This window comes from Lagopus muta, chromosome 3 (genome assembly GCF_023343835.1).
Source record: "Lagopus muta isolate bLagMut1 chromosome 3, bLagMut1 primary, whole genome shotgun sequence".
In the NCBI taxonomy this organism is placed as follows: Eukaryota; Metazoa; Chordata; class Aves; order Galliformes; family Phasianidae; genus Lagopus; species Lagopus muta.
In genome coordinates, this window is record NC_064435.1 from 91,289,506 (window position 1) to 91,310,026 (window position 20,521).

Here is a 20,521-nt window from a genome sequence, read left to right on the forward strand (position 1 = left end):
AACGAGGGTTTCCTCCCTTCGTGCGCGGCGAAGGGCTCCCAAGCTCCGCCGGCAGCCACAAGAGATGAAGACAGGCGCGGCTCCCGCTGCCGCCCCGCGTTCTTACCGCTGTAGGCGGTGGTAGAAGCCGACCGCCACTCCGCCTTGTCTGCTTTATGCTTTTTGTGCTTCTTCCCCATCGCGAAGCCTAGCCCGACGGCCGCAACCTCCCTTCCCCCTCCGGAAACGCTCCTTCTCCGAGGAGGAAGATCCAGGTCAGGGGACGCGAGGCGGGGCTCCCGGGGCAGCGCGCCGCTTTTCGAATCGGCTGCGGTGGCGGCGGCGCCTCGGCTGTGCCGCGTGCCCCAGAACGGGCAGCCCTCGCAGCGGCCCGCGCGCGGAGGGGACGAAGAAGGTGCCGCTCCTCAGCTCGCCCGACTTCAGGTCACCGTCCTCGGGGCCCTGTCCGACGTGAGCTCCTTTCCCTTCCGTGCCGCTAACGCTGAGCGAGGAGCGGGCCGAGTGCCTGTTGATCGCAAAAGAAAGAAGAAAGGAAGGGGTGCGTTGGTGGACTGGGGGACGTGGTGTTCCCGTGCGAAGAGGGGCTGTTCGCGTTGCTGGCTGCAGCATCACTGAAAGCCTGTTTGTTGCCGCTTTCTCCTTAGGAGCAAGAAGGATGGATGAAGCGGCTGGGGATTTGAAGCAAGCCCTCCCAAGCGCGTGCGATACCCTTCAGATACACGTGGAAGTTCATCAGAAATCAAACAGGTCTCTCTCGGCTTTTAGGCTTTGTGGCGCCTTGCTGTGAATTTTTCGTCTGAATAATAGAAAAAGCGTATGTGTGTGAAAGCGGGAAAGGGAACGAAGTGCGTTGGAAAGGATCTCTGAAAACTGCCCTGATCCAATTTAGTCTGAAGGCGGAGCCTTCTGGTCTTTCAGGTTATTGATTAATCGTGTTTTGAGATTACGTAGTCACTCAGGATAGCTGATGAGGTGTTTGACTCTCCTGCCTCGCCAGGAGCTGTGTTTTGTTGCTGGCTAGAACTTTGCTTGCGGCAGCTTGTGTCTGTTGCACACACAGCAGTCTTGCTCTGCATTCTCTTAACACATCAGTGAGTTCTTCTGTGTCTGTGAAGTATTTCTGCAGCTTGGGGCTGAACAAAACCATTTCTTTTCACATCTTGTTGGTGGCTGCCTTTTGGGCTTGCTCTAGTCCACTTAAATCTTTTACAGCAGAGCACCAAACTACTCACAGTAATGCAGGTGTGGCCTAACAAACAGCCAGAATCACTAGTCCTTTTCTACAGTTGCTTTTTGTCTAGTTGACCTCTGGTCTGTCTGTTATCTGGGCAATACATGCAGAGGCAAGACTTCATTTTTACTTTTATTGAATTTCCAGAGATTTTTGCTAAACCTTACAGTAGTCTGTCTGAATGGTAGCTTTGCTTTCTAATATATTGATAATCCTCTCTGCTCTAGCATCATCCATAAACTTAATGCAGTTGTATTCCATCCCATTGTCCAGTGTGTTAATGAAGATGCAAAAATAGTGTTTGTCCCAACATTAATCATTCCCTACTCCCTCCCTGCCTCGTATACTTGCTGCTCCACTTGGACTACTAATCACTGAACAGGACAGTCCAGGCACCCTGTCCATTTGTCCACTCCTTGTCTTACCAGTATGTCTGTTGGGATTAAATGGGTGAGTATATTCAGGGCCCTGCTAAAAAATATCCACTGCTTTGAAGAAGAGAATCTTCATCAGGGTTGAAAGACAAGATTCTGCACTCAAATTTTAAAATTAACACCTTTCTAGAATCTTAAAATACTCTTCCTTTTCCTGTAGTTTTCACCTGTTTTACTGGAATTCTCCTTATATCTCTAGACAGAGGCATGCTATCAGTTGTTCATAGGAGTGAGGAGGTAATTGAGCTTCCAAGCTAATTTCAGACTAGTAGTTTGGCTTTGAGTTTGTCTACTATTCATAGTAAAACAGTCAACATTTTGATACATATTGATTTCTGCTCTTGGAAATGTCTAGCTTTGTTATTCCACGACCCCTGATTTGATTGCAAACAGATTGAGCAATGTTTTCTGTAATATCAAAGTTATTACTTTGCAAACAAACTAAATCTATTTGGTTGTTTCTGCAGAATGTTACTGCATTTGGTGTGTGTGGTAGTTTGTTTGTTTGTTTTGAATGGAGGTTATTTTCCATGGAGGGAGGCTTACTGTAGTAGATAAAACACTCTGATATTTCAGATACTAGATATTACTTACCTTCTAAAGGTTAATGCCATAAATAATGCTGTTTGTTTCTTATTAGTACGGCAAAGAAAGAAGATATCAGGATGAGTGTCCTAAAACTGTTGAACAGACATAACATTGTGTTTGGTGATTACAAGTGGACGGAATTTGATGATGGCTTCCTTAACAGCCATGTGCAATCTGTGTCAATTGTGGATACAGAGCTGAAGTTGAAAGAAAGACAGGTATCAATCAAAAATGTACAGTTTTGTTCATATGCATATGAGCTAATTGTAGAGTAGTGATAGCCTAAGAACACATGCTGGATGTGTAGAAGAAGGTAGTATCTTGTACTAGACCAACTGGCACAAACAGGGAAAAGTTTTTTGAACTTACACACTTGTTATTAAGATCTGAAACAGAAACAGTAGGTTTCAAAACTGAATGTTGGCTGAGCACTGTAACTTTCATATCTTCTAATTATCTCTGAAGTGAGAAATAACTATGTATTGAAAGTCTTTTTACATCTCTCCTAGCCTATTGATTTGAGCAAAAGCAGTCTTTCCATTCATATATTTCATCTGAACGAAGAAGGGCCAAGCATTGAAAACTTGGAAGAAGAAAATGAGGATATTGTTGCAGCTAACCACTGGGTGCTACCTGCAGGTACCTGCCTGATCATTCTGAAAGATCCAGAGCGATTACAATGAAAGGAAAACATGGAAAGGCTAGAAGTGTTTGTAGGGTCATTTTTTAAAGGTAGTATGCGCATTGACTACATAATTTTGTCCTTTGTGGCTGGAACCAATCTCTGGAATTATCTTAGTGGTTTTGACTGAGTCACTTGTTGCATTGCCTCCTACTACAGTCACTACAGGTGATCCTACAAAGTGCCATTTTTTTCTGTAATTGTGGTCAAAGTAATTGATCCTGTGGAATAAAGCTTGAAAATATAGTCAAAATCACAAATGCTTAACTCTACAGGCATCAAATTTTAATTTGATGACCTACAAGAAATTCATCATTTTAAATACTGGCTTTCCAGAGCCCAGAGCTAGCTACCAGCCAGCAAGGCAGTGCTGCTGTTGCATTCTTAAATAGAAGCCAGTGGGCTGGCAACACTTGAATCTCTCTTGTATAAAACCTTTATCAAAACCGCAACAGAAAAGGTCCAAGAGCTGGTAGTGCCTTGTTAACATGATGCACTGTAGGTTCCTGGTTCTTGCATCTTTTGCCTTTCTTTTTCTTTCTTTTTTTTTTTCTTTTTTTTCTTTTTTTCCTGTGAGAATTGATTTCTGAAATAATTTCAGTTTGCTTCCTGTATGATTGTTTTTAGAACCTGGTAATCTGGGGAAAAGCCTGACATTTTAAACAAATAACACTATCCTGAATTTCTTTTGACAACTAAATCATAAAATACATTTGTTCATAAAGCCATGTGCTAACAACATATTGCAAAGAAAATTGGAACAAGTTTTCAATTAGATATTATTGTTGCTATTGTCAGTAACTCAATATCTCGCTTTCAGTGAATTTGCAGATTGTTTTTCTAAAGAGAACAGTAATTTGCCTAGAGAGGAAATGTGAAGCTTACATCACGTGTATGAAGTAAGCTTTTTCCCCAAGAGGGAGCAAAGAAATTGAAGAGATACAACGTGCTCAGAAGGCTTCTGGAAAGAGTGATGGTTTCTTCTGCAGCAGAGCAAGGCCTGCCAGTTATTATTCTCTTGTGCCTGTTGAGGTTGGACTCTGTATCTGGAAGAAGTATAGATGTGAGCTTGAGGCCAAAGGAGTGCGAGTCTGGCAATTCCTGTGCTTTTCATATTGTGAAAATATTTCATGTTTTCATATTGTGAAAAGTGTAAATATTAAATATAAAATAAATGTAAATATATGTAAATATAAACGTTCCTCCTTGAGGAGAATTCAGTCCATAATGTGGGACATTCCCATTGTATTATGGTTTATAGTTCTTCATCACAGTCTTTTTTGACTTTTTCCTGCTGTAAGGTAGAAAGCAACAGCTGGAAATGGTTGATTTGATCACAACTGTAGTTTTGTAAAATACTTTATTTAACTGCTTTTTATTTTCTTCCTCTACCTGTTGATGTTATTTTTAAGAAATGTTGAATATAAGTTCATATATATGCACTATGTATATATAATAATATTCCATGCATTATTATATATGCATATGTAATATATATAAATTTAAGTGTAGAGCCCTTAGAAAGTAGTGTTTGCTTTATGAGAAAATAACCTGTTTATTTTTTCCATATACTTTGAATGCTGTCCTAGATCTGTTCTTGATCCTTAATTTTGTCTGAGAATAGTTTGAAAACTGCTTTGCAATGCAATGGTAGGTAACGAGATCCTGAATTGATTTGCCTTAAACAGCTGTGTAATGTATTGCTTTCACAGCTGAATTCCATGGCCTTTGGGAAAGTCTTATATATGACACTGAAGTAAAATCACATGTAAGTAGAAAATTGGTAACAAAATTGCTTGAGGAGAAGTAAGATTTGAAATGTATCCAGCATGAAGTAGTCTCATCATATGGAGAATTTTCTTGGCAATAACCAGCTTGAGAGAGAATTCTGATGTCTGCTTAGTATACACTCCTGCACTGTGAAGAGTGGCATAGTTTTAGCCATTTTGCAAATCTTTATATATTTATCAAAATTTCTGTGTATTTTTAGTAATTCTGTACTTAAATGTAACTGTTGTATGCTTAACAAAAGAAGACAAAATTGACATTTTAAGATTAATCATCATATCTGAAATGTGTATTAGTAGATACTACTACAAAGTCTGCACCACAAAAAAAAACAAATTATATATATATATATATATAACTAAGATATATATATATATAAACTAAGATATATATCTTAGTTTCCATGTTAGAAGTTTCACTGATGATCATCCCAGAAATTATGCTTCATTTCTTCAGATGTGTTTGCTCAATTAATTAAAAAAATGAAGGGACTTCGTTTCTGCAGCTTTTTGTAAAAGTTATTTGAGTGAATGTTCATTTTTTTATGCCATGGAGCTGGCTGAGTGTGGTTGGATTTCCAGACTCTGAAATGATTCCTGTTGAGTTTCAAAATAGTACCTGTGTTTCTCAGGATAATGCTGGCAAATATGCTTGATGAAGCTCAGCTTTTTTTTTTTTCTTCTTTTTTTCCCTGCTGTAATTGCTCCATCTTGTGGCAGGAATGCTATTTTATTGTCTTACTAATTCAGGTGGTCAAAAGTATTACAGGTAACAGTAATAAAATAAAAAGATGTCAGGTGTTAAATGAGGGTAGCAATCTGAATAGATTAATACCTCATGGGAATATTCATGTAATTGAAGGAATTCTCTACTTGTGAATTCTGCAGTGAATTAACATTTTATTTAGAAGTAAACATTCAAGGAAATTATATGCAACTTTATTCATTTGGAAGGATAACAAGTCTGCAAACACCTGATAGAAATACAAAAGCACCTAAAATATGGCAGTAACTGCTTTGCTTAGTGAGTTGATCACAGCAGACTGAACTGAGATGTGTAGCTGTAATAACAGTTAAACCAGAGTATGAGTCTCTGACTGTACTTGGGAACTGAACTGAGCATACACTACAAGGGGGACAGTGACAAATGAAAATAATTTCACATCTGTAAAGCAATTAGTTTATTGATGTAAAGGTTCTGAAATCCATTTGTGGCCAGTGCATGCTTTTTTTTTTTTTCCCAAGGGCAGGCAGGGAGTGAATTTCCAGCCTTTACAGAGAAATTGTGGTCTAAGACTGAAAGACTTGAAGCCAGTTGTTGTTGTTGTTAGGGTATGCAGCAGAGATAATTAGCAGATTGCATCCACTTGTAATTGTATTTGCTGATATGTCTCTAATTTGTGTGTCTTTTTTTTCCCCCTGCTCATCTATTAGTTACTTGATTATGTCACGACAACATTACTATTTTCTGACAGAAACGTCGACAGCAACCTGATATCATGGAACAGAGTTGTTTTGCTGCATGGTAAGTATTGTGTGTCTTAAAATAAGTTGATGCACTGACAATCTGTTATGCTTCCCTTCAGGAAAAACCTGTGTGGTTCTTCCATGTAATGAAATTATGTGTTCCTGTGTTACAGTAAGCAGTGCTTCTAGACATATTCTTTCTGTAGCACAAAGTTATGAGAAGTAATGTCAGAATCAAATCAGTGTTCATACTTACTATGTTTTGCAGAAATTTAAGTAGTAACATTTTATAAATGGAATAACAATAATCAGTGTTATTCATTTGAATCTTTAAGATTTTTTTTTATAAACTGCAAAAAATATTGCAGATATTGTGCACATCAGGAACCAGTTTGATGACAGTTCTCTGCAGTATTAAAATTCCTTAATTATGTCTCCTTTATGAAAATTTTTGAGGAAACTCAGAAATTTATTCAAGTGTTGTAATATCACGTTCTGTTGTCAAGTATGAAGGCTGCACTCTCACTTATTTAATTATTACTCTGACTGAAATTGTAATGTTCAGTCAATCCAAGCTCACTATAATATTAATTATAAATGAGATTGGCATCAACTGAATCAGTTTTGCTGCAAATTGCAGCTTGCTGTTGATTGATTACAATTTTGTTAACCGGACTGGTATTCAAAAAATAACACTCATAACAAACATTTCCACAGTGACCTTTTAATTCTACGTAATTTGTAATGTTTAATGCACCAAGATTTTCCTTATGTATATGTGTACATGCAAACACACATATGTATGTGTATATATATACACACGTGTGAAACTGTAGTCGTGAGCTCTTTATTGCGACCATAATAAAGTTGATACTGGAAAATCCCAAACTTGTAGTGCTAAATACCACATTTGTGCTGTAAAGGCAGTACTAACTTAGAATGGAAGTTCTGTCAGCTATCTGCTGTTCCCTGTTGTTTAGAACCCAAAAGTCAATCTCCATACATTCATACTCTGTTTAACTACGTTTTTCTGTTTAGAGAAAATCTCTGTGGCTTTTCTGTAGGGCATCATGGCAACAACAAAAGGTTTGTTGTGCAGTATGCTTCCTAAGATACTCTTAGTTGCCTCATAGTGGAGATAGAGGAATGTGAACAGTTGATCAAACCAGACATGATGGGTTTCAGTTACGCATGCTAGCAGGCTGCGTTTCAGAAAGATAGAAGTTTAAGCACAGGTTTTTGAGAATGCTAACATACAGAAGCCCAGCAAGAGCAAAACTTTGTTCTAATGTTGTTTGATTATTTTGACTCTATGGTGTCTGTACACAAGCTGGTATATCAAAAATGATGCAGCTTCAGAGCTTCTAGAGCACGGCCCTAGAATGGTAACTGGGTATCTTCTCAAAATATCCTGATATTCCCAGTCCTTGTCTTCTGTTGTCTGCAATTAGTGATTTAACGAGATACAGTAGTTAAAAAGATATTTTGTTATCAACAACCTGATGTAGATTCTTTGTAATATATGTATGAACTTGATTTGAATCCAGGCCCTCCTGGAACTGGCAAAACCTCTCTCTGCAAAGCATTGGCTCAGAAGCTGACGATACGACTATCGTACAGGTGACCTTTCTGGAATTTCTTCACTTTAGCTAATTGGTCTTAATTGTTCATTCTCAGTAGCCCAAAGATGTGTAATACTTGATTTCAAGTGCTGACATTCCTGGCTCTGCATCTGCAATAAAATTGATCCAATATAAAAGAGAGATAGACAGAGTATTATAAATCCTTCTGAATGTGTGATGGTTTGTGTCAAATTGTGAAAAACAAATTCAAATGGCAATATAGTCATTTGTTTGTGCTTATAATATACATCTGTGAGGGTTAAAGAGAGAAGTATCACAGAGTATTAAGCCTATTATTTGTATATTCATGTTCAAGAAAACTTGCTTTTAGTAGCTACCAGTGTGTTTTGTACGGGAATTCTCTGAATGCTGAAGTCAGTCTGTATGTAGGATATATCAGACAAGTAATGAATTTAACTATAAACTTCTTAGCAACTAGTAGCTGAATGAAAAACCTTCAGACAGTAAATAAACTTCACAGTCTTACTTGGTATACTGGAAATAATGTTGTATGAACAGAGGAATGAACTCATTAACATGGAAACAGTTTACTAAACTGTACAGAAGTAACAAATCAAAAAAATGAAGGAATCCTGGTAGGGATTTATTGTGAAGAGCTAGTGAGACTAGTTTCTGGAAATTATAATTAAAAACAAACCAAATGTTGTGTTTTTAGAAGTGAATTGAAGTACTAATTCAAAAAAATTCCATGGTTGAAGTGGAGGGATTAAGCCTGAGGGGAGTTACTGACCTCACTGACTTATTTACAGTACAGTAGAGTTGATGCTTATTTTTTCCTTCGTATTTTAGGTACAGATATGGACAGTTAATTGAAATAAACAGCCATAGTCTTTTCTCTAAATGGTTTTCTGAGGTATGTATTGATTAGTAATAGTAAGTAATTAATTGTTGATAATAAAATTGATAGTAATTAGTAAGTCGACTCTGACAGTATAAATTAAACTGTATCTATTGAGTTTGGTTCATAACATTAGTGTTTGCATCAAAGATTATTTGGGATACTTAATGTGCTTGAAAATAATTGAATAGAAGCTATATTTGAGATTTACTTTAAAATAAACGAATGAAAAGTAGTTTTCCATTGCTCAACATGGTAAGACTTGAAAAGCCTGCTAAGGAAATAGTTAAATATATGCATATGACCTCTTTCTAGAGTGGCAAGCTTGTAACCAAGATGTTCCAGAAGATTCAAGAGTTAATTGATGACAAAGATGCTCTTGTGTTTGTACTGATCGATGAGGTATGACTCTAGTAGTATTGAAGTATGTAAAACTTAGCAGAAAGTCTTTAATTACGGGTAAGAATTCTTAAAGGACATTAAAATAATAAGACTTTTTTGTAAACCACGTAATTTTCTACAGAAGAATGAATTTTAATATTGACTGGAAGATTTGAGAGATCTCAAAAGGACACATTGTGATTTAGCAGATGTATTCCAGCTGAAAATGAAGCAAAATCTGTCTTAGTGAGATAGTGGAGGTGAACCACTGGTTCACACTGAAATGTACTGCCTACTGCCTCACTGTGCTGTGCTCTTAGCTACTGTTTGAATGTTTCAGCCTTTACTGAATCAACCTTGGACATCATGGGCCAGTACAATCAAACAGGAAGCATTACTTTTGGGGCAGCCCTCGCAAAATGTGCAATATCAATAACATATAAGTAACAAAACATTTACATTTTTTAATACTTTTGTTTTACGTACCTTTTAAAAAAAGGAAGAAAAACATAAAACTAGAGGAATATTTGATTTGATTTTTTTTTTTTTTTTTTTTTTTTTTGGTGAAATTAACACATCAGTCTGGTTTGATGTTTGATGGCAGTGGTTGCAATTCTTAGTAGAGCTCCAGGTGTTCATCAGAGATTTTTTGATGAATTTTGACTCTTCCTTTTCCTCATCCCTGAAAACATGGTCCACAGGACCAGAGGCAATTCATCCATGGGTCTTGAGGGAACTGATGGATGAAGTTGCCAAGCCAGTATCCATCATATTTGAAAGGTCATGGCAGTATGGTGAACTTCCCACTAACTGGAAAAGGGGAAACATAACCACGTTTCCAAGAAGGGAAAAAAAGATCCAGTGAAATACAGGCCAGTCAGTCTCACCACTGTGCCTGTCATGATCATGAAGAGATTGTGCTGAAGGCCCTACTCAGGCACATGGAAAATAAAGATGAGGTGTTTGGTGGTAACCAACATGGGTTCACCAAGGGCAAGTCATGCCTGATGAACTGGATGGCCTTTTGTGATGGAGTTACAGCATCAGTGGATAAAGGAAGAACAACTTTATGTCATCCACCTGGACTTGTGCAAAGCATTTGACATGGTTCCACACAACATCCTGGTCACCAAACTGGGGAAAAAAGGATTTGATGTACTCACTGGATAAAACTGGCTGGGTGGCTGCACTTAAAGTTAAGGTCAGTGACTCAATGTCCAATAGGAGACCAGTGACAAGCGGTGTTCCTAACAGATCAGTTCTGGGACTGGTGCTGTTTAACATCCTTGTAGGTAGCATGGACAGTGGGACTGAGTGCACTCTCAGCAAGTTGGCAAGCTGAGTGTTGCAGCTGACAAAGCAGAGGGAAGGGCCACCCAGAAGGACAGGCTTGAGAGGTGACCCATACCAAACTTGGGTTCAGCATGGCCAAGTGCCAGGTCCTGCACCTGGATTGGGGCAATCCCAAGCACAGATACAGGTTGAGTGGAGAAGGGCTTGAGGGCAGGCCTGAGAAGGAGGATGTAGGGGTATCAGTTAATGAAAGACTCAACACGAGCCAGCAGTGTGTGCTTGCAGCCCAGAAGGCCAATCGTGTCCTGGGTCGCATCAAGAGAAGCGTGACCAGCAGGTTGAGGCAGGTGATTCTGCCCCTCTGCTCTTGTGGGTCCCCACCTGGAGCACTGCATCCACTTCTGGGGCCTCCAACACAAGGATATCAAGCTGTTGGAGCAGGTCCACAGTAAGGCCACAAAGATGATCAGAGGGCTGGAGCACCTTCTCTACAGGGTCAGGATGAGAGAATTGGGGCTCTTCAGCCTATGGAAGAGAAGGCTCCAGAGGGACCTTATAACGACCTTGCAATAACTGAAACAGACCTACAGGAAAGCTGGGGAGGGACTTTTTATAAGGATAGGTAGTGACAGAACAAGAGAGAATGGCTTTTAACTGGATGAGGGTAGGTTTTAACTAGATATTAGGAAGAAATTCATTACTGTGAGGGTAGTGACACACTGGAACAGGTTGCCCAGAGATGATGTGCATGCCCCCATCCTGGAGGCATTCAGGGCCAGGCTGGAGGAGGCTTTGAGCAACCTGATCTAATGGGAGGTGTCCTTGCCTGTAGCAGTCAAAAGTGAAATCACAGCTGTGTATTCTTCACAGTTCAGAGGACTGTGTTTTGCCAGTGTGTAAAAATGCATGCAGTTATTTGCCATCACTTGGGTCAACACTGCTCAGCACTTTTCTCCCCACACCCTGGTTTCAGCTGGCGGTGCATTGATGGCACACTGGTTGTTGCTGAGCAATGGGTGCGTGCCTGGGGTCACTCCATGGAGAAGAGCCACTGCCTTTACAGTGCATGGCAGGGGCAGGAAGCATTGCCAAACTGAGCGAGGCTGCGAGTTGGACGTGCCTGATTTAGTTCTTCAGTACTTCATTAGCTTTCTTATTTGAAGTTCCCATTGCAAAGCTTGTTTTAAATAAAATTTAATTATTTTATCCTTTTTATTTCTCTTTCTCCCTTGATATTCTCTTCGCTCTCTCCCATAATTTCTATCTAACAAAAGATTTTAAAGGTGAAATTTCAGATACTAAACTGAATCTGAAGGTATACTGAATTCCTTGCCTACTGACAGCATTCCAAATGTGCAGTGTTTTGTGTGTGAGTGTTGGGGTTGTTTGTTTCTTAGGGTTGGGGTTTTGCTATTTTTTGGAAGTCCTATGTTTTTTGTTTTTGCAGGTGGAGAGCCTCACAGCAGCACGCAGTGCCTTCAAGGCAGGCACAGAGCCTTCAGATGCTATTCGTGTAGTGAATGCTGTTCTGATGCAAATAGATCAGATCAAAAGGTAAATTCATTTTATTGCAAGGGCAAAAGGTAACTGTGGTAACTCTAAATCTTAATTCGCATTTGGAACGCTAATCCGAATTGGTTAACAAACGATTCTTCATTAATGGTGCTAATTATGAAAGAAATTTGAATCATCCACAAGAACGTTTTGCCTGTTAGTAGGTGAACTAATCTACTAATCTGGGTATGATAAACTACAGATAATACAATTCCATTAAAGCTGCAGAGGGATGACAGATTGGTCATCGTATCTACTTTGGAGAGATAAGAGTAAGATCAGTGAAGAATGTGTTTGTCATTAACAGCTTCAGAATATCAGTCTAAAGCAGACTTGTACAATGTGTTGCTTATAAGCAATCATTAATGGTTCTTGGTCCACTTTGCTGGATTTAATACAGCACATCTCTTGTTTTATTATGGCCACTTCCTCCTTGGGCAGACTTGGCCTTGCTAGCACAAAGACAGGTGTCCTGTTATTTGGCCCTGTGTTGCTGCTAAAGGTAAGTAGAGTTTATTCAAACACAGTACAAAAGCTTCATTGAAAAATTGCTGTGGTTAAACCTTTTCTTTATATTTTTGTTAGAGTAAGGAGTTACTTCTCTTTTAAGCTCACTTTAATGTCATGCAGTGTTGAATGTGTCATGTTAGCAGTTAAACTACTTACTTCCTTCTGAAATGAAATGGAAAACACATGGATAAAATATTCCAGTTTACAAGTCTTAATTTCGTAACTTTATGGCAAAAACTGTGAAACTGTGCTGGTAGGCTCTCCATGCAAAGTAGTCAGTGTGTACTACTACTAAATAGGGTTGAGAAACTGTACTTGCAAAATAGCTGAAGGGAAGAGACTATGTGTTGAAGTAGATTGGTGAAAGCTGTCAAAGAGCATGTAATTATTAGCTGATAAGAATGATGTGGCTGTTGATTGCATGAAATGGCTTGAGTCGTTTCGTTAAGAAGGAAGGTATTCATTTGCCAGTGCCAAGTGGAGCCCATTTATGTACGTGTGACCTAAGAATGTGTTTTATCTTGAAGGTATCCCAATGTGGTTATCCTGACTACTTCAAATATTACAGAGAAAATTGACATGGCATTTGTAGACAGAGCAGACATAAAGCAATACATTGGCCCTCCATCTGCTGCAGCAATATTCAGGATATACCTTTCTTGCCTGGAAGAGCTGATGAAGGTAATATTTTGAAAGTAGAACTATAAAACATCCTTTTTTATTAAAGATGATGTTTTCCTCAAACTTCCTAAATAACAGAAACACACAAATTTTATTCCTTCTCTATATTTACACTCTTAGAATTTAATTTTCAATGATTTTTCAAGGTTTCATACTACAACGTGTAACTCTTCTTTCTAGTGCCAAATAATATATCCTCGACAGCATCTCTTGTCACTCAGAGAGTTAGAAATGATTGGATTTGTAGAAAACAATGTGTCCAGGTTAAGTCTGGTACTAAAGGAAATCTCAAGGTAATGGTTTTTAAATTCCACGTGATGAGTGTATGTGTGCGTGTCTGCATTCATATTTCTATATAAACAAATTGTGAAATTATGTCTAAAAGTAATTGTATTTAGTAACAGCTGGAGCCCTGAAACATCTTGAGCTTACTTGTTGCTTGGGGTCTTTGTTGGGTTTTTTTTTTTGTATTGTGACTAGTGCAAAACATCAGCAGATAAGAAGTGGGATTGATTGGGATTTGCAAATATTTCTTGGTATCAAATGTGACTGGTTTCTGCTCTGCCCTTTGAAATTCTCTAGACAAATTGCTGTCTGACTTACTGAGATGCCTGAAGTTTCAGTGGATATCATGGAATCATAGTTGGATCTTAAAGGTCCCTTCCAAACCAAACTGTTTGCAAATCCTGACTAATAGATTTCTCCTCTAGATTCATGAGATGCGTCACAGTGATTGTGGAGGGGCTTGAGAAAAGCTTTGGTAGGCAAATGTGACTGTGCTATTTCTCTACCCTTTTTTACTTTCTTGCACCGTGTGGCCTCCCATACAATATCTGTTCATTTTCAGCTGCTTTTAAAACCGCTGCAAGTGAGCAAACAAGGTATTAAGACTTGAGTTTCATTAGAGTAATTTATGGGTGAAGGAGAATGGAAATGTCATCTTTTAAGAGTGAATATTTAGCATTTAAGAGTGATTATTTAGCATTGTTTATGTCTCTCTTTTACTATAGAAAAAGTGAAGGTCTTAGTGGCCGGGTCCTCAGAAAACTCCCTTTCCTAGCACATGCACTTTATATCCAAGTAAGCTTTTTTCTATTCTATATATTTTTGGTTTGATTTTGAGCCAGCTAGGAAGGCCTTTGAGTGAAGTAAATGATTAGTCCTAAAACTTGCTAATCTAAACTACTGTTTTCTACTGCCATAATGTAAAATGAAATTGAAGAAGACCGATATCACTACTGATAGACTGTGACAAACCATTCATATTCGTTCTCTCGTGCTTCATTGCTGAAAGAAACCCCTGTCACTGCCTACATAACACTGATGTGTTCAAACGTTTGCTGAAGCAAATTCTCAGTAATGTTGATTGACTCAAGTCTTTACATAGTAAAGTTAAAGTCAAACTATGCTAGCTGGTTCATATGAGGTTTAGCATTTTGAGTGCTTTGTAACATGACAGTCAAATATTTCCTTTTCAAATAACTGTGCTTTGTATGCCTATTGCTGCGATGGATCTAACAGGATATTTTCATGTTTTCAGTCCCCCAGTGTTACAATGACAACGTTTCTTCAGGCTCTTTCACTTGTAGTAGACAAACAATTTGAAGAAAGAAAAAAACTTGCAGACTGTGTGTGATAGTTCACTGCTTTATGCATTTCTGTATTGTTACCATTGAAAAGTACTTAACTTTGCATACAAACTGCAATTTCTATGCATCTATAAAACAGATTGTCAAAACCTTACAAACCCTGGAATGCTTAACCCAGTTTTTCAAAACATTTATTAATAAACAGTTTTTACAGCACACTGTGCAATTTCATTTCAGTGCTGTGAGGCAACTGAAAATGTTCCTTCTAGGAAGAATTTTTACATCACTTGCAGTTATTAAAAGTGAGCAGGCTTCTGATCCTCGTGTCTTAACTTTCTATCCATAGATTAGTTTTTATACTTCTAGTTTCTTTCAAATTCTTGGAAGCAGTAGAAATTCAGTATTTGATATGTGTGCAGTAAATGTACTAATAATTACTTCTGAAGTAGTAATGAACCTAGAAAAGACTTAAAGCACTCAGTGATAAGCAGATGTTTTATGCTGACATCCTTTCACCCTGAACCTGAATATCAAGGCTTGTAATTTTTTATTACACCCTATCCAAGTTTTTAACTCAAGAGATCACTTGACTGAATTTCTGTAATGCTACTTTTTTATGTTGCTGCAAGCAGACTGAAAAAAATTCACTGAAAAGTAACTAAAATATTCTTCTTCAAAAGGCCAAAGCACAGCATCATACCAGACACTGTGAAGAAGAGATCAACTGCCCTAAGTAAAACCAGGATACTAACCTATAAGTCTTAGTGTAACCTTAACCCCAAACCCAATCTGAACTGTAACCCAAATCATACACATAACTCTAACCCCTAAACATAAGCCTAACCCTAACAGTAATCCTAACCCTACTCTTAAACATAACCCTAATCTGTACTTCTAACCTTCAAATCTAATCCCAATTCTAAACCCAAGTCCTAACTGTAAATTTCACACTAATGATGATCCCTATCTCTGACAGGAATCCTAAATGGAACACTAATCCTGTACAAAACTGTTGGAAATATCCAAATAATTTTCTAGGATGGTTTCTCTGATAAAGCAGATTTTATTTGCAATTGCAATGGCAGCTTCCTGCAAGCAGGAGAGCCCCGAGAAAACAGCATTGCATCTTTTATCCCCTACTGCCCGCTGCTGCTCTCTTTCTCCCCTGGTTCCTCATCGGCTGAGTACTGTTCACACTCTTTTGTGACACTTCACTAACCATACAAACACCAAGTAGACACAGATCTTGGCTTCTCAAACACACGTGTCTTAATTGACTTCTAGCAATTGTTTTCTTAACAAACATTTTGGTCATAACTTTTCGGATGTCATTTTACAACATAAACATAGACATAGTCTCTCAACTGCTTAATTACCCCCTAACATTTGTGCCCCTTCACACTGTTCTTCATTGTTCTGGTCATTCATCTGCCTTTGCATAGAGATAAGCTCGGAAGGAGGATAGAGGGGAGTACCTTGGAGCCTGTTTGTGGCGTCCTAACATTTCCACAGAGTGAGACAGTTCTGCTTTGTGTAAAGGTCCTGACTCCTTGAAAGTTTGTTCAGCATACTGTATTCATTTTGTTTAGAACATTCAAAATCTTTGCTGCTTTGTGAGAAAGTATTTACTAGGTAATGTTGTAATTATGTTTCTAAAGTATGTTACTAATATGTACGGTATTCTTACTTTCTACATCAGCTATTTCTAAGGATATGTAACAGCTTAATTCTTTAGATCAATTTCTCTTTTCAATGTTTGATGCAGAAACACCACTTTTATTTCCCACAAAACCATAACGCTAAACCAAAACCACAACTCTAAACATAACCCTAATTATAATTCTAATCCCAGAAGTTTGTGACAGCCTAACCCAAAATTGATAAACATAATTCTAACGGTAAAAGCAAATAAAAACCCTTAAATTTGATTATAGCTCTAATGTTAAGCTCTAACCAGTATGTTTAAAACTAGCCCTAAACCTAAAGATACATCTAACTTTAAAGAAAATCCCTAATAGTAATACCTAACAATCTAAGCCTAAAGCTAATTGTAACTAATTGTAACTAACTCCATCTCTATTTCTAATGCAAATCCCTAACATAAACCATAGAGGTAGTCTAAACCCTAATCCTAAATTTAAACCAAAGGTAAACCCTAAAGCTAACCCAATGCCCAAAGGTAACCCAATTACCCAAAGGTAAACCCTAAAGCTAACCCAATGCCCCAAGCCTAATCTTAAAACCTAACCACAATCCTAAACCTAAACATAACCAAAAGACAAATACTGAATCTAACCCTTACCCTAATCCTTAACCTCTCCCTAAATGGAACCTGACTGTAATTCCTTACCCTAATAATCCTTAGATAACTCTAACCCTACTGAAACTTAACACGTGACTCTAGTCCTAACCCACAACTCCAACATCTAACTCTAAGCATAACCCTAATAATAATAAATGTAACCCTGAAAATAATAATAAACCTAGCTATAAACTAGAACTAACAAGTAACCCTACTGCAAACCTTAACTCTAGCTGTAATTATAACCCTAAACCTAATCCTAACACAGTAACCCAAATCCTAAGACTGTAACCCATGACTGTAACCATTACCTTAACATGTCAGTGTCCAGCCTTTTGCTCGTTTGGGCCACACTGAATGACTAGGAGTTGTCTTAGGCTGCAAACACAAAGGTTGCTCCAAAAGTAACATCTCTCTATGTTTCCATAGAACTACAACGGTATCAAGGAGCACAATAACATTGCTTGATTGAGTAAAATTGCAGCTACGAAACACTATTTCTCAGCACAGTCACCACCATTAGATATGCATTTTTGCCAGCAATGAACAGCAGGCTGTATGCTGCACTGCTGCTGTCGCCACTGCTGAAACACACCACCCACCACTCTGCTGTGCTCACATCTGCTGCTGGTTCCCATAAACATTCAGCGAGTAAAAGTCAATGGGTGCCAATTTTTCAGCATGGAGAAATTCAATTCTACTCCTTTGCTTCATCTGCACTTCTGTGTCAGACATCTTTTTGTCAGTCTGCCCTTCTGCTGCCCTCTGTCACACAGCAACAACGTGGAACGGAATATTGGTGGCAATAAACCCAGTGGTTGCCTCCACCATGGTGAGCATGTAACGCTTACCATCGCAGATTCATGGCAAGGTGATGTAATCAGCCTGCCACACCTCCCATATTTGTACTTTTCCATCGCCCTTCCCCCCAGAAAGGTTTCATCCTCTTGGCTTGTTTGATGATGGCACATGTTTCACAGTCATGGATAACCTGTGCAATGGCATCCATAGTTAAGTCCACCCCTCGGTCTCCAGCCCACTTGTATGTTGCATCACTTCCTTGATGGCCCGAGGTCTCATGGACCCACCAAGCTAGAAATAATTCACCCTTGTTCTGCCAGTCCAGGTCTATTTGAGCCACTTCAATTTTGGCAGCTCCATCTACCTGATGGTTATTTTGTTATTCAGTAGCCCGACTCTTGGGCCCATGAGCATCTGCACCTTTACAACAATATTCTTTATTTGGGCAACAATGTCTTTCCACAGTTCAGCAGCCCAAATAGGTTTATCCCTTTGTTGCCAGTTGTTTTGTTCCCACTGCTGTAACCACCCCCATGGTGGCCTTCCAGTGCTTGGAGGGAGCGTAGAAATAGGAGGGGGAACGGCTGTTTGTGAGGGTGGATGGTGATAGGACAAGGGGAATGGTTTTAAACTGAGACGGGGGAGGTTTAGGTTGGATATTAGGAGGAAGTTTTTCAGCCAGAGGGTGGTGAGCAGCAAGGTGGAACTAGATTAGAGCCCCTGTGTTCTGGTTGCTTTCTACTGAAATATTCATTTCACTGTAAGCAATTTATATATTTGTTACCCTTCCAAATAAGCAAAGCTGCATGTATTTATCTTGAATGTTTACTTTTAAAAGCAATATTAATTCATTTTGGAACTATCTAGAAACTGAGATGTGAATTTATATTATTTTTTTACCTCTAACAACACTTCATATCATTTTTTATTTTCTGTTACTGCTACTGGTTAAGTAGTTTTGATCCATTTCCCTGAGTAGGATGATAAAATAGTATTTCCTGTGAGATCTCCATGCCCAAAGATGCAGCAGAAGAAGAGAGAAAAACAGAAGAAAAAACCAAAACCAACAAACGAACTTCATCTAATATGTTAGTATTACACCAGTTGCTGAGGAAGTTATGTGAATATGGTGTTCTTTCTGTTCGTGTGTGAGCATTCATGGACCAACTGGTGCAAACTTTGCAATATTCCAACATTGCCACCTTTGCTTCCAGCGCACAGAAGCTGATACTCAGTTCCATACTCAGCTTCCAGGCCGTAATGGACTGACTCACACAGAAGAGCTGAAGGAGCCACTGCTCCTTTTGTGGTGTGACAGCAGTGCACAGCTATCTGGTGCACAGCTCATCTTTCTCATCATTGCTAGCACTGCTGAAACACACCACCCAGCACCTCGTTGTGCTCACGTCTACTGTTTGGTCTCCATAAATGTTCAGCAAGCAGCAATGAATGTCAACAGGGGCAATTTTACCTCAGAAGAATTCAGCGCTCAAACTATTTACCGAGTACAAATAACAGATCCGAGATTTTTTTTCAGAAGAGCTGTATTTTCATAGCAGCACATGCATGCAACTCTGATCGAAATACACACATTTGAAAATGAGATTACACTTCATTGGTCAATTGTTTACCAGTTGCTGTAATTTCATCTCCAGCAGGTGGCAATACTGCATCATGGAATTCCTATGACTTACACTGTCTTAATTGCGCAGTATTCCTTAATCTGCTAGTAGTTCACATGAAAGAAACGCTTGCAGCTTACTATTACCCTCACCTGGAGCCTTTTAATTCCTTGCCTGAAGTATTTTAAACAGAGAATGTTATTTAAAACAGACGTGGCAAATCATAAACTTCAGGGAAATACTTTGCAGTATGCAAAACATGTAAATTTGATTACTTTTATACATTTCTAAATGAAGTTTCCTGAACCAGGGACTAACCCCATCAGAAGCAACATAGCAGCATCTTAGTAGGTGAGGAAGCAAACTTTCCCTTTTATTTAGAAGCAGAACAAAGATAAAGAAAACAGAAGTTCCTTGTATTTCTGTATGTTTAAAAATAACACAGCATTACGATTTGTTGTTTCAGCACAGATTAACACATCATGGTATACTATACACATCCTAATCCAGTCAGGATTTACTAACCCACTACAGAAGTGTTCTCACAGGTCTTCAAAATATACTTTTAAATATAACGTTTTAGCAGGAAAACAACCACACCTCGATTTTCATTTTTCCCATGTGCTCAAGCTCTTAAATGAAGCTGCTCCAATTACATCAGATAGACTTTATACATTTTGTTCCCTTCATTCGAAAGAAAATTAAAAAAAAAAAAAAAGGAAAAAACCCAAGGTTAAGAATAAATGGTGATGACTTCACGTCCACTGCCTCGGACTAGGAGAACTCTGTCCAGGCCTTCTGTTAGAACTTCCAAAAACTCCATGTCTGAAGGATTGTTAAGTCAAAGGATCACGGAACAGAAGCAAAACAGCTACCAAAGATTCAAGACCTGATGTACAATTACACAGCACATTCATCAGGGAGCTTCCCCTTTACTGTCCGTTATGCTACGGCACTTCCACCTGCTTATTCAGATGGAAGTGAGGATTAATTTAGGGGATTTCCATGGGAAAACACGTTATTCTACCCTACTTACCTACAGAAAAAAGTAATTTAAAGGACAAGTTAAAAACTGAGGAATTTCTTACATCAATTCAGTTGACAAAAACCCCGTGGTT

The 20,521-nt window shown here is 38.6% G+C and overlaps 3 protein-coding genes across 10 annotated transcripts in view; 1 reads left to right on the top strand and 2 right to left on the bottom strand.

The window, feature by feature from the left end:
• The window catches only part of BRD9 (bromodomain containing 9), a 30,547-nt gene extending 30,297 nt beyond the window's left edge, over positions 1-250 (bottom strand). For all 4 annotated transcript variants that reach the window (XM_048940725.1, XM_048940724.1, XM_048940723.1 and 1 more), the window contains exon 1: positions 107-250. In XM_048940725.1, coding sequence (XP_048796682.1) covers positions 107-179 — 73 coding nt within the window. In that variant the 5' untranslated portion in view covers positions 180-250. The remainder of the gene's footprint in view (positions 1-106) is intronic.
• TRIP13 (thyroid hormone receptor interactor 13) lies at positions 191-20,133 on the top strand. Of its 3 annotated transcripts, none has more exons than XM_048940733.1 (14): positions 191-254; positions 645-747; positions 2,306-2,471; positions 2,763-2,892; positions 4,648-4,703; positions 6,157-6,247; positions 7,737-7,809; positions 8,622-8,685; positions 8,986-9,072; positions 11,792-11,898; positions 12,936-13,089; positions 13,270-13,382; positions 14,100-14,169; positions 14,630-20,133. In XM_048940733.1, exons 2-14 carry the CDS (start codon positions 656-658, stop codon positions 14,723-14,725), a joined length of 1,299 nt encoding a protein of 432 aa, XP_048796690.1. In that variant the 5' UTR covers positions 191-254; positions 645-655; the 3' UTR covers positions 14,726-20,133. The 3 variants fall into 3 exon arrangements, with proteins under 3 accessions (XP_048796690.1, XP_048796687.1, XP_048796689.1); XM_048940730.1 differs by lacking the exon at positions 191-254 and adding an exon at positions 261-538; XM_048940732.1 differs by lacking the exon at positions 191-254 and adding an exon at positions 261-450.
• Positions 19,349-20,521, bottom strand: part of SLC12A7 (solute carrier family 12 member 7) — a 67,713-nt gene continuing 66,540 nt past the window's right edge. For all 3 annotated transcript variants that reach the window (XM_048940714.1, XM_048940712.1, XM_048940713.1), the window contains one exon: positions 19,349-20,228. In XM_048940714.1, coding sequence (XP_048796671.1) covers positions 20,137-20,228 — 92 coding nt within the window. In that variant the 3' untranslated portion in view covers positions 19,349-20,136. The remainder of the gene's footprint in view (positions 20,229-20,521) is intronic.

Bases quoted from the DNA above. Each gene is read 5' to 3' on its own strand.
- TRIP13 (XM_048940733.1), top strand. From the start codon at position 656: ATGGATGAAGCGGCTGGGGATTTGAAGCAAGCCCTCCCAAGCGCGTGC. The intron at 4,704-6,156 runs GTAAGTAGAAAA...CTCATCTATTAG, and splicing joins ACACTGAAGTAAAATCACAT to TTACTTGATTATGTCACGAC. The intron at 8,686-8,985 runs GTATGTATTGAT...ACCTCTTTCTAG, and splicing joins TCTCTAAATGGTTTTCTGAG to AGTGGCAAGCTTGTAACCAA.